Source organism: Neophocaena asiaeorientalis, unplaced genomic scaffold, assembly GCF_003031525.2.
Source record: "Neophocaena asiaeorientalis asiaeorientalis breed wild unplaced genomic scaffold, Neophocaena_asiaeorientalis_V1.1 scaffold299, whole genome shotgun sequence".
Classification (NCBI taxonomy): domain Eukaryota; kingdom Metazoa; phylum Chordata; class Mammalia; order Artiodactyla; family Phocoenidae; genus Neophocaena; species Neophocaena asiaeorientalis.
Window position 1 is genome coordinate 526,087 of NW_020172626.1, and position 15,351 is coordinate 541,437.

The 15,351-nt window shown below is 38.4% G+C and overlaps 1 protein-coding gene across 2 annotated transcripts in view; it reads left to right on the forward strand.

The window, feature by feature from the left end:
- Positions 1-15,351, forward strand: part of PREX2 (phosphatidylinositol-3,4,5-trisphosphate dependent Rac exchange factor 2) — a 207,302-nt gene that overhangs the window by 65,307 nt on the left and 126,644 nt on the right. The window contains exons 19-22 of one of the 2 annotated variants that reach the window (XM_024739018.1): positions 4,770-4,906; positions 7,649-7,766; positions 10,325-10,509; positions 12,543-12,704. In XM_024739018.1, coding sequence (XP_024594786.1) covers positions 4,770-4,906; positions 7,649-7,766; positions 10,325-10,509; positions 12,543-12,704 — 602 coding nt within the window. Of the gene's footprint in view, positions 1-4,748; positions 4,907-7,648; positions 7,767-10,324; positions 10,510-12,542; positions 12,705-15,351 lie in introns of both variants that reach the window. The other variant, XM_024739017.1, reaches the window with a different exon arrangement.

Below are 15,351 nucleotides of genomic sequence, written 5' to 3' on the forward strand. Positions count from 1 at the left end.
TGTATTTTTCTCTGACGGCAAATTAGTATATTTTTGTCAGCAATTCAGAGATGTGAGTGTTTGGGCTTAAGAATGATCTGTTTCCTTTATATAACGTCTTTTGCTATATGATTACTTTATTCTCATAAGCCACGCATTTTATAAAGCATAAAATGCATTTTAAATTAAATAATTTATGTGACCCAAAACTTATGTTTATATTTTATTCTCTTTTTGTTTGATAGGCAAATCAGCCTTTTATATCTCTTGTTAACATATGTACTTTTAAATTTTATGCTAACAGTAGTGTGATTTAAGGGAATAACTGTTAGATCCCACATTGCTGACCGTAGTAAATGAATTGCTGCTGTAGCAAGAAGGATCACTGAGCATACGAAGCCATGTGTTTATCTTAACAGGAGACATACATGCTTTTCATCACTAAGATACGTGAACTGCAGAGCATCTTAACATGATCACTCCAATATTAGACTGGAAAAATTTGAGAGGACATTGCTATCAGAATCACATTTATCAAGAATATACTAGCTAGACCCCTATTAGATTATGAAATTGCTTTCATTAGTGTATGTATGATAAAAATTAATCTTATTTCAAAACTTGTCTTTTCCCTCAGAATTTTAAAACACATAGATTAATAGACACTTAAAATGTGTCCAGTAACTCATTAAAATTATAAAACTGAAATGGGATTCATTGCATACCGAAATGGGATATTTGATACATCACATATCTCCTTCATTTTCACTAAACCAAAAAGGAGCCAGTCACATTATTGATACTATGAAATAACCGAAAACCTAAGTGAATCAAACTGTGTCTGTTTCCCTATCACAGTATCTTTTAGAGAGCAGGGTTGTATTTTGGGAACTTAATCATAGGATAGGGCCAATTCTGGTTACTATGCTTTTTGCTCCTGAAGAGTAAAAGAAAGACTCATGTGCTTTTCCTTTCGAGTGTATATTAAATATGGTATCAGTCTGTGGTTTCCTTTTGCACTGTAATTTTGCCATAAGAAAAAGAAACTTCTTTCCCATTTTTCTTCTTCAGCCCTTTCCCATGGTCACACACTAGAGCATATCAATAATGGGACTTTCACCTGTGGAATCTACAATTCTAATATGCCATTTTCTGACTACAGTCTCTTTTTTTGGGTCTCTTATCTGGTTGCTTTGAAATTTGGTTGCTTCTTCAATAAAAAATGGTAAACAGAATTCCGTTGGGACCTCCAGTCTCGGGATCCTTCTCCTTTTCTCCCTCAAAGTGCCACTTCCTTCCTTAGCCAGCTTTATCCCCGTGGTGGGGCACTTCCATCACTCTTCTCAGCATTGTTAGGGTCCTCTCATCCCTGTCTCTCAGGTGCATCCAGGGTCCTCTTGTGCTTATCCCTCAAGTGCATCCAGGCCACCTTATTTCAGCTTTGGATAAACCTAACTACATTCTTTGCTTTTTCTCCTGAGCAGCTAGGAAAAATCTATCATGGATATGGAATTAGTATCATCCCAATTCACTGTCTTATCTTTTACTGTGCCCCTGTCACTACTCAGCAGTCTTTTTATGTGTCTGATCAGCTGTCTCTTTTTCTGTTCATTATTGCCTCCTGTCCCCCATGATGACTTCCTTTTTCACCTCACAGACATATTTAGGCTCCCAGGTATGAAGGCATCCAAGTCCCACACCTTTTTTTTGCACACGTTGTTGGCTGTTTTACCATCACCAATTTTTCTCCTAGTCTAGGGGAAGAGGTCTTCCATTTTCCTCTCTGGAGTTCAAGGTTAATATCCCTACAGATATTCTGGAGTCCACCCCTTCAGATACCTCCTCTGGGGTATTGCACTGTCAGATATCCCGATTCCAGAATTTTCAATGTTTCTCTTCACTGGATTACTATAGTAGAGGCTATAAACATGCTCAGTTGTTTCTCATTGAAATAAACAAAGAAACAAAACTGTCTTAAACTGAACAGCAAATACAAAACCTTCCCTCTTCCCGTATTTTCCTCTCTAGATCCTTGCTACACAGAATGTGGTCCACAGACCTACAACGTTGGCATCACCTGGGAGCTGGTTAGAAATGCAGAATCTCAGGCCCCATCTAAGACTTACTGAATCAGAATCTGTATTTTAACAAGATCCTCAGGTGATCTGTATGCATGTCAAAGATTGAGACCCTTCGCTCTAGAGTAATGCTCTCAGAACTTATTTTTGTCCTGCCAAACTTCCTGAAATGCTGGTCTTTATTTTGGCTGGCCCTTCCTCACTTCCTATTTGAATTTTAGCCCAGGGCTATAGACATCTCCTCCCACCTCCTACCCATGTCTCCAAGAGTAACCCATGTCTTATAAGAGTAATCATGGACTTAACTGGAAAATACAATGGACATTGAGAGTTCTTGTCTTAATTGAATATTCTGTTGCATTTGTTTAAACTGACTGCTCCTGTTGGCCTAAAACGTTCATTATCTTGATTTCTGAGATGGTACTTTTCAGATTTTTCTCCTACCCCTCCTCTGCCAGCTCTTCATCTATTGACCCCTGAACTGTTGGCACTCTCTTCTCTTCTTTGCCTTCTTGTTCTCCATAAACAATCATATTGACCCTCTTCGCTGGGGATTTCTAAATCTCTTTCTCCCGCCCAGATCTCTTGAGTCCTATAGCCTAGATCTAATTGTTTATTAAACATCTCCACCTAAATGCACCTTTGGCACCTTAAGAAACCCAGTATTATCCCCAACTGAACTTTTTATCTATTCTCTGAAGCTGCTTTACCTTCTGTATTCTCTCTTTATTTAAATAACTCCGTCTACTCAGCCACTGAGTCCGAAGGCACAGGAGTGATCCTGAGTGCAGACTAGAGCCTTTCCGTCAACACCATCATCAAACATCAGAAACTTGATCTCGTTCTCCCCTTTATAATTAAAGCTACGTTAATTCCATCCTGGGAAGTTGCAGTGGATGCTTGCTGTGATTTTGATTTTTGACTTAAACTCCGATGATCCATCCTCTGTGTAGGCGGGGGTTGGGAGCGATCATGTCACTTCTCTGCTTAAAATTCTTAAATGTTTTTCCTCTTGCGTGTATAGCAAGGTTCACACTCAGGACTTCACGCAAAGCGCACAGAGACTTCACAACCTGCCTCTGCTTTGCTCTCCAGTCTCTCTCACCCACTTTCATTCTAAGCTCACACTGACTGCTCCTGTGGTCCCAAACGTCCAGGTTATTCTTGACTCAGTGCCTTTTCTCAGGATCTTTTTCTTCTCCTTCTTCTTTTTAAAAAAATTTTATTGGAGTAGAGTTGATTTACAGTGTTGTGTTAGCTTCAGGTGTACAGCACAGTGAATCACTTATATATATACATACATCCACTGTGTTTTAGATCCTTTTCCCATATAGGCCATTACAGAAGACTTGAGTACAGTTCCCTGGGCTATAGAGTCCCCTGTCCTTATTAGCTATCTAGTTCATATATTGTAGTATATATATATGTCATTCCCAGTCTCCCAGGGTGTCCCTCCTTGCCACCACCCCCTGGTAACCATAAGTTTGTTTTCTACATCTGTCACTCTGTTTCTGTTCTGTAGATAAGTTCATTTGTACCCTTTTTTTTAGATTCTAGGCTGTTCTTTCTGCTGCGATTCTCCCTCCCTCAAGACTCAGCTCAATCCAGGAAAACCACTTAATATTTCCGGGAGTGAATTTTAGTGAGAAGACATGTATACTGTCTTCTTGAATATAAATTATGTTCTTTAAGATGTTTAATAATTCCTTGATGGGAGAAATTGCTTACAAAGGAAAGCTCTTCTAACATACTTATGATAAGTTTTATAATCATTGATGTTAATTATGTACATTGTATTTAGCAGTGGTGCTTTGTAAGTGTTGATTTGCTCAGAATATCAAATAGTAATGATTGGAAGGTTCTGAAAATCTTAGCTCACCTGTTAGGATATGCCACTATATCTCTGCAAATAAATGATGGACAGTTGATGTTTTCTGATTAATTTTATTCTCCACAAATTGTCTGGTTCCTGACCCTTTGTACATATCCTGAAGTCTTGTTTTTCTTAGCAAATCCAGTCCACTCCTATTTGCTAATTGACTTGATTTTTTTCCTTAAGAATTTCTTTTAATTGTTGGCATTTTAAAAAATGAAAGTGAATACTGTTTAAATATTTAGAGATTTTGTAGACTAAAGGAAGTGTAAAAAGGCCTGTATTTCTGGCTTTCTCATTGTGCCATTATATATGCATATTTAGAAAATTAGATCGATTAGACATTTGAAAGGGAAAATAACTGATTAGCATTATAAAGGTTTCTTCACGGTATCTCTTCAAACTAATTCTTCAGGGGGTGGGAAGATATTTGTTCAACACAGTTTGAATGGCCAGTTAAAAAGCAGGGAATTTTTTTTTGCGGTACGCGGGCCTCTCACTGTTGTGGCCTCTCCCATTGCGGAGCACAGGCTCCGGACGCGCAGGCTCAGCGGCCATGGCTCACGGGCCCAGCCGCTCCGCGGCATGTGGGATCTTCCCGGACCGGGGCACGAACCCGTGTCCCCTGCATCGGCAGGCGGACTCTCAACCACTGCGCCACCAGGGAAGCCCAAGCAGGGAATTTTTGAGAGGGCATTGCCGTTAGAGCCAGATTCATCAAGAACATGCTAGCTAGATGTTTATCATATTTTAAAATTGCTTTCCTTACGGTATATGGAATAAAAATGAATCATATTCCTAAAATTAGTTTTTGGCAGTTTTCTCATTTGTATTTAAAGGAACTGTGGCCGCAGCCGCTGGTCTTCACCCTGGACAGTGTATCATCAAAGTAAATGGAATCAATGTCAGCAAAGAGACACACGCCAGTGTTATTGCCCATGTCACGGCCTGCAGGAAGTACAGGAGACCAACGAAGGTAAACTACCCTTGGCTGGTGTAGCTGTGATCACAAACTTGCACAGAAGGCCCCAGGGACAGCATGGGATAGTGCCAGGGCTGTCTGTGGTTTCCACTGACAAGTTCACGTTTAAGTGCAGAACTTTCAATCGCATAATGCTTGTTTTATCTGCATAATTAGTTATAATCGATTCTGCTTAAATGGCCACATTTTGCTGCTACAGTATTGTCACCAATTTAAAAAGTGCTCTGGGCTATTTTCATTTTCATTGTGATGAGTTTTCAAATAGCTAACTGTTTATCAAATTGAAATCCAAAGGTCTTGACTCTTGTGATTGCCTTAGAATCTATAATGGTCAGCTGTACCTCCATCTGTATATATAAATTATTAATGCTTACACTGTTTATTATAAAACTTCTGTGAAAAAGAAAAAATTGTGGGTTTTATAGGGTCTGTGATTGACTGTTGGATATATTTTTATTTAGGTAGCTGGATTTAGCTTTTAAAAGAAAATACCAATATGTGTTTGCCATTACTTAAAATCTTAAGCAGTGTCCTCTGATCCAAAGTTTAAGTGCTGTACAAAAATAAAATTAGAATCCTAATTGATAAGTAAAGCTTATTATCTCATGAGATACAAGGGAGTGTTGGATTATAAGAGAAAATTCTCTCAAATTAATTGAGTGCAAAAGGAATTTTAAAGGACAGGCTTTCTATTTTTTTCTGTCATGCTCGGTGAAGTACTCTTTTCTAGATTTGAGTATATGACTTTGTGTCCAAAACAGAAAGATGAGTAGCTATTTTCTCCTAGGCCAGGACTGACATCCTGCAAAATACTGAGCCCACAAGAAAATAGCTGATCAATTTTGCTTACTAGTAAGGTCAAAAGAGCACAGCAGATTGGAATTCACACGTAGAAGCGTAGGTTATTTGGGTTGACAGTAGTTTAATAAATAAATATTTATTGAACTGTATTAGTAAATGAAGTTTTAAAAAGATACTACTTAAATGATCAAATTTTTCCCCTTCTATCAAAATTTTAAAAGGTAGCCAAATTGATTTGAGTTTCATTTCTTTTCATTTCCCCTGTCTTCCTTGTTGGAGACGTGTTGATCAGTGAAATAATTAAGAAAAGCAATAAACGGACAGAAAAATTCACTAAGTGAATAACATGCTTTATTGGGTATCCATTGCCACAAAACAGACTGTCCCGAAATGTAGTGACTTAGAACAACAGTGATTAATTGTTTCTCTTGGTTCTCCGGGTTGACTGGGTGTTGGTTCCTGTGAGGGCTTCGTCCTGATGTGGCTTTGTTCTGCTGGGAACTGACTAGTGCTGGGGTTCCCCTCCTGACGTCCTCTCACTCCAGAGCCCCTCCACCTGGCCTTCCTTTCCATTCCTTAGCAGAATTCTCCTTTCTGCATGGTATCTGGGTTTCAAGAGGGAATATTACAGGCAGTCAGCTCTTTACATCATGCTTGCTACTGCTCTCCCTTTGAAGAGTCAGATCACGTGACCAAGCCCAGGATGAGTGTAAGAAGGAGCTACACAAAGGTGTGGACTCTGGGGGAAGTGGTTACTTGGAGGCCACAACAGGTCACCAAGGTGTACTTGAATGATTAAATGTTAACTAGCATTTTAATGATGGATAGCAATATAATAATCAAACACAATTGTGAAGTTAATACAAGAGAGAAATGGATAGTACAAATTATATCACACTTCAGTCGTGTAACTCAGCTTATCATCTTACCTAGGAAAAGTACAAACATAAAGTAGTAATGCAACCCTGAAAGCATTACTTGGTAGCCATTTCATCTCTCATTTATCTAAATAAGACAGGAACTGCTACTTCAATGAAAATATAGGATGATTTATGACGTGGAAGGATTAAAAGTTAGTTATATCAATTGGGAACCCCATGAGATGAAAGGTGTTCTTCCGATTTTCTTATTGGTTTGATTCACAAAAAACATTAAATGTGTTGAAACATATGTGACTGTTAGGAGAGCATTTAAATCATTTGTACAATTATAGACCATTGCTTCTTCAGAAGAGTACCCATCTAACATTTATGTAAACATTTGGGAAATACATCTTATTTAAAAGCCTGTCTATCTTTGGAAGAAAAAATCTCAAGCTTAGAAAGTTTGTCAGTTTGTTGAAAATATTTTTTTTTAGCTTTATCATCCTATCAGATTCTCACTGACTTATTAATCTTTTTTTTAATTTATTTATTTTAATTTATTTATTTTTGGCTGTGTTGGGTCTTCATTGCTGCATGCAGGCTTTCTCTAGTTGTGGCGAGTGGGGGCTACTCTTCGTTGCGGTGCGCGGGCTTCTCATTGCGGTGGCTTCTCTTGTTGCGGAGCATGGGCTCTAGGCGCGCAGGCTTCAGTAGTTGTGGCTTGTGGGCTCTAGAGCGTAGGCTCCATAGTTGTGGCTCATGGGCTTAATTTCTCCATGGCATGTGGGATCTTCCTGGACCAGGGCTCAAACCCATGCCCCCTGCATTGGCAGGCGGATTCTTAACCACTGCCCCACCAGGGAAGTCCCTGTTGAAAAATAATGCCACCGACTTTTTATTAGTTTCTGACATTGATTTTCCTTCTCTTTCAAATGTTATTGTATTTTATTGTATTTAAACTAAAAGAATAAGTAAGATTGTCAACTCTCCTTTTGAAGCAGGTTTATGAAATGGATATGCATTTCAGGAAGCACTAATACCTCTGAGGTTTCTTTCTCCCCCTCATTTCCAGCAAGATTCCATTCAGTGGGTTTATAACAGCATTGAGAGCGCTCAGGAAGACCTTCAGAAGTCTAACTCCAAACCCCCAGGAGATGAAGCAGGGGATGCTTTTGACTGTAAAGTAGAAGGTGGGTTCCTCCTTTTTCTCCTCATTGCCCTATAGTATTCTTTGTCGTTGTGCCATTGCCGCATCCCAGTTATTGAAAACCTTATATGTTCAAGCCACTTCTTAGTCATCTCAAATAGATACCACGTCAAATCCCTAAGTCATGATCGCTGGTGACTAACATAGAATAGCTATGACACCTTCTTAGGTACTTTATTAAATGTTTTACGTGGATTATCTCATCAAGTCATCAAAAACGAAAATCTATTAAAGGTGTGATTATCATCATTCTCATTTTATGGGAGAAGAAATAGAGACCCGTATAGGTGAATGGACGTGCCCAAGCTAGGAAGCAGTGGGATGAGGATTCAAACCCAAGTTATGATGTTTCCTTATTTTGAGTTTAAACATTGTGTGCACCTTGCCACTCCACTGTGGTTCACAAAGCAGCAGTATCAGCATCACCTGAGTAAGACAGAGATGCAGAATCTCAGCCCCACCCCAGATCTGCTGAATGGGAATCTCCATTTTAACAAGATCTTATCTGTATGTACATTACAATATGAGAAGCCCTAGTTTAGAAGGTCCATAGTTCCTTTGAAAATACATTTTTTTTCCTTTTCTTTTAAATAGAAATGTAGTTGATTTACAATGTTGTGTAAGTTTCAGGTGTACAGCAAAGTGATTGTTATACGTATATATGTATTCTTTTTCAGAGTTTTTTCCATTATAGGTTATTATAAGATATTGAATATAGTTCCCTGTGCTATACAGTAGGTCCTTGTTTTGAAAATACTTTCTTGATTCAAGTAACTTTTACTGTATTCTTACAGTAATGAAGGAGGCAAACTAATAATGTGAGTATGACGGGGAGAGAGATCTTTTGATAAGGACTCATGACACTTCTGTTTTCTCAGTGAAGCAAACCTGCAGGTCACTGTATTCAGTGGCGAAGGGTGAAGGGACTGAGGCAACTACGTTTACATGTAACAAATACCTTGAAATATCATTATAAACTTTTTCATGGAAGTCCTTGAATCCTCTCCTACATTTTCTTGATATCTTTCCACTTATACTATTGGTGGATGTCTCTGGACATTTTTATTGTACTATTAGTTTCTTCCGAACCAGCATAGCTGGAGAATTTGCTATGCACACTGAATCATATGGGGGTACTTAGGAAAAGCGGTTTTCCCTCCATTCCTGGAAGGGCACTTGGGAGGAGCTTCTCAGATCATGAACAACATCAGGAATATTTCAGTCTCACTGGAGCAGCAAAGCTGTAGTGCTAAATCAGCTCTTTTATTTATTCAAACCAGGACAAATCTCAGGACCTTATCTTGAGGCTTTTATTCCTCATTTATAGTTAGTTTTTGCTAATCATCATTGGTGCCATGGTGAAAGGTAGAATGGGTTAATGAGATGCTCTGGAAATTGATTTATAGCTATTCTTGGACTTAATTATTTTAAAGAAAACCATTTTTCTGCTTTTGCCTATTTTTTAAAATAAATTTATTTATTTTATTTATTTATTTTTGGCTGCGTTGGGTCTTCGTTGCTGTGTGCGGGCTTTCTCTAGTTGCGGAGAGCAGGGGCTACTCTTCGTTGCGGTACGTGGGCTTCTCATTGCAGTGGCTTCTCGTTGCAGAGCACAGGCTCTAGGTGCGTGGGCTTCAGTAGTTGTCACGTGTGGGCTCAGCAGTTGTGGCTCACAGGCTCCAGAGTGCAGTCTCAGTAGTTTGCGGCGCATGGGCTTAGTTGCTCCGTGGCATGTGGGCTCTTCCCAGACTAGGGCTCGAACCCATGTCCCCTGCGTTGGCAGGTCGATTCTTAACCACTGCGCCACCAGGGAAGCCCTGCTTTTGCCTATTTTATATTTACTGTTTCTGCTATTCTAGGGCTTAATTGTGTTAAGTAAGCTAATATTCTCTTTTCGCTTATTTAATATTTACTGTTAGATTCCTCAGCAGTTTCTTGCTTGAGACTTTAGGTGTTTTTTCCCCTAGTTGACTGAACGTTGGCCAAAAACCTATAGGAATACATTCCAGATGGAAATTTTATTACAGTGAACAATGACACATTTTTGCAATGAGTCAGCTTCAGAAGATGCTGTTTGGGAAAATTCAGGCACTCCCTGCTTAAAAAAATAATTATTCCATCTCCTTTCTGCTTCTTCAATATGGTTTTCTGTATTTTTTCTGCTTTGAGAAAATATTCATCCAATGTTTGACGCAGTTTTAGGAACCCTGACTTTAAGTTATGCATGCTTTTAATGAAAAAATTGTACGTTTAATGTTGATATAGGTATAAATAGGCATACATATGGTCCATAGATCAAAATGGGTGTGCAAAGATAAGACTAGTCATATTAGAGTGGTAAGATTTGGATCGGTCAATCATGTATTTTTTTAAATGTTCTTATTTTTTAAAATGTTAACAAGAATAGACGCCTCATTTAGCACAGCAGATTTAGTCACCCTTTAAAGAACTCTTTAAAAATTATTCAAAGAGACTCAAATTATTTGAAGAGATTAACAAACCCTTCCTGAATTTGCTGAATTAAAATTATCTTTATTCCAGAGGTAATTGACAAGTTCAACACCATGGCCATCATCGACGGGAAGAAGGAGCACGTGAGTCTGACGGTGGATAATGTCCACCTAGAGTATGGTGTCGTGTACGAGTATGACAGCACCGCCGGGATCAAGTGCAATGTGGTGGAGAAGATGATCGAGCCCAAAGGTTTCTTCAGCCTCACTGCCAAGGTGCGAGCGATCCCTGCAAAGGAAGGGATTTTGTTCTCGGTTAAGCAGCTAAAACCCTCCCTCACCCCCACTTCCAAAAATGTAAATAGCTGTACATGTTTCAGCTGTCCACTCATTGAAGTTCTTTTTCTTTTTTCCCCCATTACTCAGTTTATGTACAGTCTTTTTTTTTTTTTAATTGATCTCTTGGAGAACAGTGTCATGTTAGATGGGACGCTTGCCCAGACGAGCATTAGTTGATTTGGCAAAGGTGTCTTTGCATTTAGTAAGTTTACTACGTCTGTTAACTCAGTATCATGAATATGTTTCAGATGGTTTTCATGACAGGTGGTGCTTTCCTAAATGTACATAATCCTGTGAAGAATATTTGAAGTCGTAAAACGCATTCAAATTCTGCAAGTCTCATGTTTATTTCATAAAATTGCTCGAAGCTTAGAGATCAGTTTATGAATAGATCTTCAGGTATTTATACAATTCTTAGTTGCAAAGGATCTTGTACTTAGTCCTTAGACTATAGCAAAACAGGAAGGGAGAAAGGGGGTCTTCATCCAAATGGATAAAACATATGCTAAGTAAGAGGCATATGTGTGTTTGCTTTTCATGATCCTTCCACAAGGTAAATCGATCAGACTCCTGTTGGACCCTCCACAGGTTGGAGCTTTAGAGCTTTAGTGTTCCATCTGCTTTTGTATAGCTTTGCCACCTTTATTTCTTCATTTCAATTCTTGTTTTGAATGTGTGTAGTTGAGATAGATCTAGCATTAATAACATGCATTTTTTTATTTTAGCGGAAAAATAATATAAAAATCCAAATGCACTTTCAAAAATAATTATTTTATGTTTTTGTTTTATATTCTAAAAGTTAACTTTTGAAAAAAATCCCATCATTCTGATGGCATTGTACCACTATATGTACCTACTGATAGAGAATCTGTATTTTCAAAATGCAACCCCTTCCCAGCTACATTATACTATTAAGAGGATCCATGGAAGAGTTTGGGATCAGGTTACTGTAATTATTTTATCTCATTTTCTAGCTATTTCAAATTGGCAAGATTACGTGGATTACTTTATATATGACAACTGTACAACTTAGTCTGCACAGATTTCTATTTTACACATGAAGAAAAGAAAATCAAAGAAATTAAGAAATTTAACCAAGATCACACTGCTAATGATAAAGTGAGCTCTAATTTCTAGACTAGTGATTAAACAAAAAACTCACACTCTGTATTCTGCAAGACAGGGAAGTGGAGGTGGTGAAGGAGGTCAAATAATCACAGCATCTGTAGGTTGTCTCACACAATACTATAAAACTGTCAGGTAAGGGTGTAATCAGTCCTTGTGATCTTTGAACAATCATGAATGCTACATATAAATAATAAACATAATTAATTCCCAGTTCATGAGAAATTCTCAGTGATTCATGGTGTGTACACACACACACACACACACGCTGCCTTATAATTGATTAAAACAGCCAAAAGGATTTACTAGTTGAATACGTCATATGGATGCTTTTATCTAACACTTCTATCAGATGGAGTTCAGACACTGAAAGCAACATTGCTTTTTACTTTATCAAGAGAAAGTCTCATGTATTCATTCCTTCAGCAAACATTTGTTAAACACACTCTCTGTCCCAGGCTCTCAGTAGCAAGCAAGGATATGGTTTTCCTTAGTTTTTGTTGTTCTACTACCAAACAGAGAAAAAAATGTTCTGAGTAACTCTGACTAAAATATGAGAGTGTACACATCAGAGTGTACTGATTTATCCAGCAGGGAGTCTTTGAAGTCCCCTCACCTCCCTCAGGCAGCCTTTTATAGGCAGCAGAAGGGAAAACAGGAGATGCCAGACACAGAAGTCCATCACTTCACTGCCAGGGTTTATTGAACATACAAATCCCGGGCAGCTGAAAGAAGCACACTGGGGAAAGTCACCCTGTGCTGTGGAATCGTGAACATTTTGTTTGGCTGATTTTGAAGGTTTTATTTTCTTGTTCTATTTTGTGTGTGTGTGTGTGTGTCTACAGATTCTTGAAGCCCTGGCTAAAAGCGATGATCATTTTGTACAGAACTGCACCAGCCTTAACTCTTTGAACGAGGTGATTCCTTCTGACCTTCAGAGTAAATTCAGTGCTGTTTGCAATGAAAAAATTGAGCGCATATGTCAGAGAATATCCAGTTATAAAAAGGTAAAAGCTCTATGTATGTATTTTACAAGTAATTATTATTTAAATTATTATTAATGTCAAATTTAATTCAGTTCTTGATATTTTTCATTACTTATTTATGTACTGCTTTATTGAAATAATGATAACATTTATGTAACATTTTAGAGTTTTTTGAATGCCTTTACATCCTTTGCCTCATTTGGTCTTTGCAAACTTGTAAGCTAAGCCATTATTCCACATTTTCCAAAAATAATAACTGAGGCCTAAAGAATTAAATTACTTACTGGAAAGAATAGAGTTGGGGTTTAAATCCAGGCCACCTAATTCTGAAATCAGATTTTTATTATTACACTATAGTTCTTCTTTCCCTGTTCTCTTGACAGAGGGAACAGAGCCCTCAATCAGAAAGTACATGGAGCATCGGCTGTTTTAAATGGATTCATTGCCTCATTCATTTGACATATTAATTGAGCACCTTTTGTGTGTGAAGCAGTGTTCTTGGTACCAGGAATACGGCAGCCAAGGAGAGAAGGTCTTTCCTCTCACGGTGCTTCCACTTGAGTGGGGGAGACAACAACGAAGTAAATAAATCTCTACAAAGGGGGAAATCAAAAATTGGAGAGAGTTATGAGGAAAGCTACGGTGGGAAGTGCCAGGGTGGGAACTCTAGGCTGGGTGGCTATAGAGAAAGCCTCTCTGGGAAACTCGTGTCTGAATGACAAGTAGAACTCTTCCTTTAAATGGGAGGAAGAAGCGTCCAGGTAGACAGAGCAGCTTGTACAGAGGCCCCAAAGCAAAAAGAAGGTCAGGGTGTCAGGGGAAGAGTGACTAGTCAGTCATAAGGGCGGAGGCTTTGGCAGGGACAGGTATGAGGTGCCGTGGAAGCTCTTTGTACCTTTCGGGACTTTGGAAGGTGTTTGGATTTTCTTCTTACATCGATGAGAAGCAGTTGGAAAATTTTAGATAGAAGGATGACTTCATCTAATTTAGGTTTTTGAAAGATCATGCCGGTTCCTCTGTAGGAATGGATTGCAAGGGGCAAGAAGTGAGACATAGAGAGGGGTGGGAAGCGATTGCAATAGTCCAGGTGAGTGGCGGTCATGGCTTGGACTCTGGGGAAGACAGAGGAGACAGAGAACATTTGGTGAACTCGAGGATATATTTTAGAGGTAGAATAAATAAAAATTGATCTCTAAAACATATAGTAGGTTTTCTTTTTTTTTTTTTTTTCTGTTTGTGTCAGTGGGAGGCTAGCTAATTATTTCCCTCAAAGTGAGGCTGGTTGCTTACATTTTGGTAGTCATACTAGGAAATATTATTTATCCCAGTGTTTATGAATATGAGTTAGCTGTCTGTGTTTGGTATGGCAAATAAAAGATAAGTCAATATGTGTCCAGATATGTCCATACAAAAATAGGGAAATGTGTGAACGAATACCCAAGGGATTTCAGTTCGGTTGCCTCAGGTAGGGGAAGGGGAAGCAGGCTCACTATGTTTTTCTTTAAGCCTTTCCTACACTGTTAGGCTTGTTAAGTTGAATATGTATTGATGTCATAATTTTTTATAAGTCCATTTACATGAAGAAAAAATGATATTCAAGATCACTGCATAACTGTCACATCTGTTCACCTTCTTTCCATGATTGCTATTGACCTCTTTAAGTTTGGGAAAGATTCCATGAATATGTCTCGTTGAAGCTGAAGAATAGATTTTCTTTTTGCTTCTCCTGTCTCTGAGAGGTGACAATGCTTTGAAGTTAAATTTAAAAGCTCTAAAAATATGCAAATTAGTAGTCCCCTTTTGAACACATTTTGAAAAGAGAGTCGTTCTACTTCAGAGATGGATCTGTATAAAGTATGGTAGGGTTCAGGCAGATTCTGGTTGTCAAGCTTGTCACTTTGGCGTGTGTCATTTCTCTACCTTTTTTGGATTTTGTTCCTATTTTCTTCTCTCCATTCATTCAAACAGCAAAAGCAGTAGAAGTAGCTTAAAGAAATACACATAAGAAAAGGTAAAATATAGAAATGAAAATAAAACATTAAGATGAGGGTATATTACATAGGGTATTGATTCAGCTGCTTTAAGAAGGACCAAGACAACAGAGGCTTAAACCTGATAGAAAGTTTATTTCTCACTCATGTGAAAGTACAATCTGATAGGAGTCCAGTGAGGTGGGGCTTGATGATCTTCTAGGGATCCTTCTATATTTTTGTTTTCTCCCCTAGGATTTTGCCCTCTTCTGCAAAGCCAAACTTGGTGCACCACCACCATGTCTAAATGAATGCCCCTTAGAAGGGGAAACAGGAAGTGGAGAGTAAAGCACTTCCTTTTGAGGACAGGACCCAGAAGTTGTACACATCACTACTGTTCACATCCTGTTGTTTAGCGAAAGGGAGGCTGGGAAATGTAGTCTCAAACTAGGCATCCATGTGCCAAACTAAAACTCAAGGAATTTTATTACTAAGAGAAAGAAGGAGAGGATGAATATTGGAGGAAAATGAGTAGGTAAATTTAGAGGTCAAGCTATATTAGAACAGATGGTATAGACCATCAGGGAAAAAGGGGCTATAGGTAAGTAGGTCCTAAGACTCTATTTACTTGCTAAAGTGGAATATTATATTTGGAGAGCCTATTCTTTTTTTTTTTTTTTTTTTTTTTTTTGGGGACG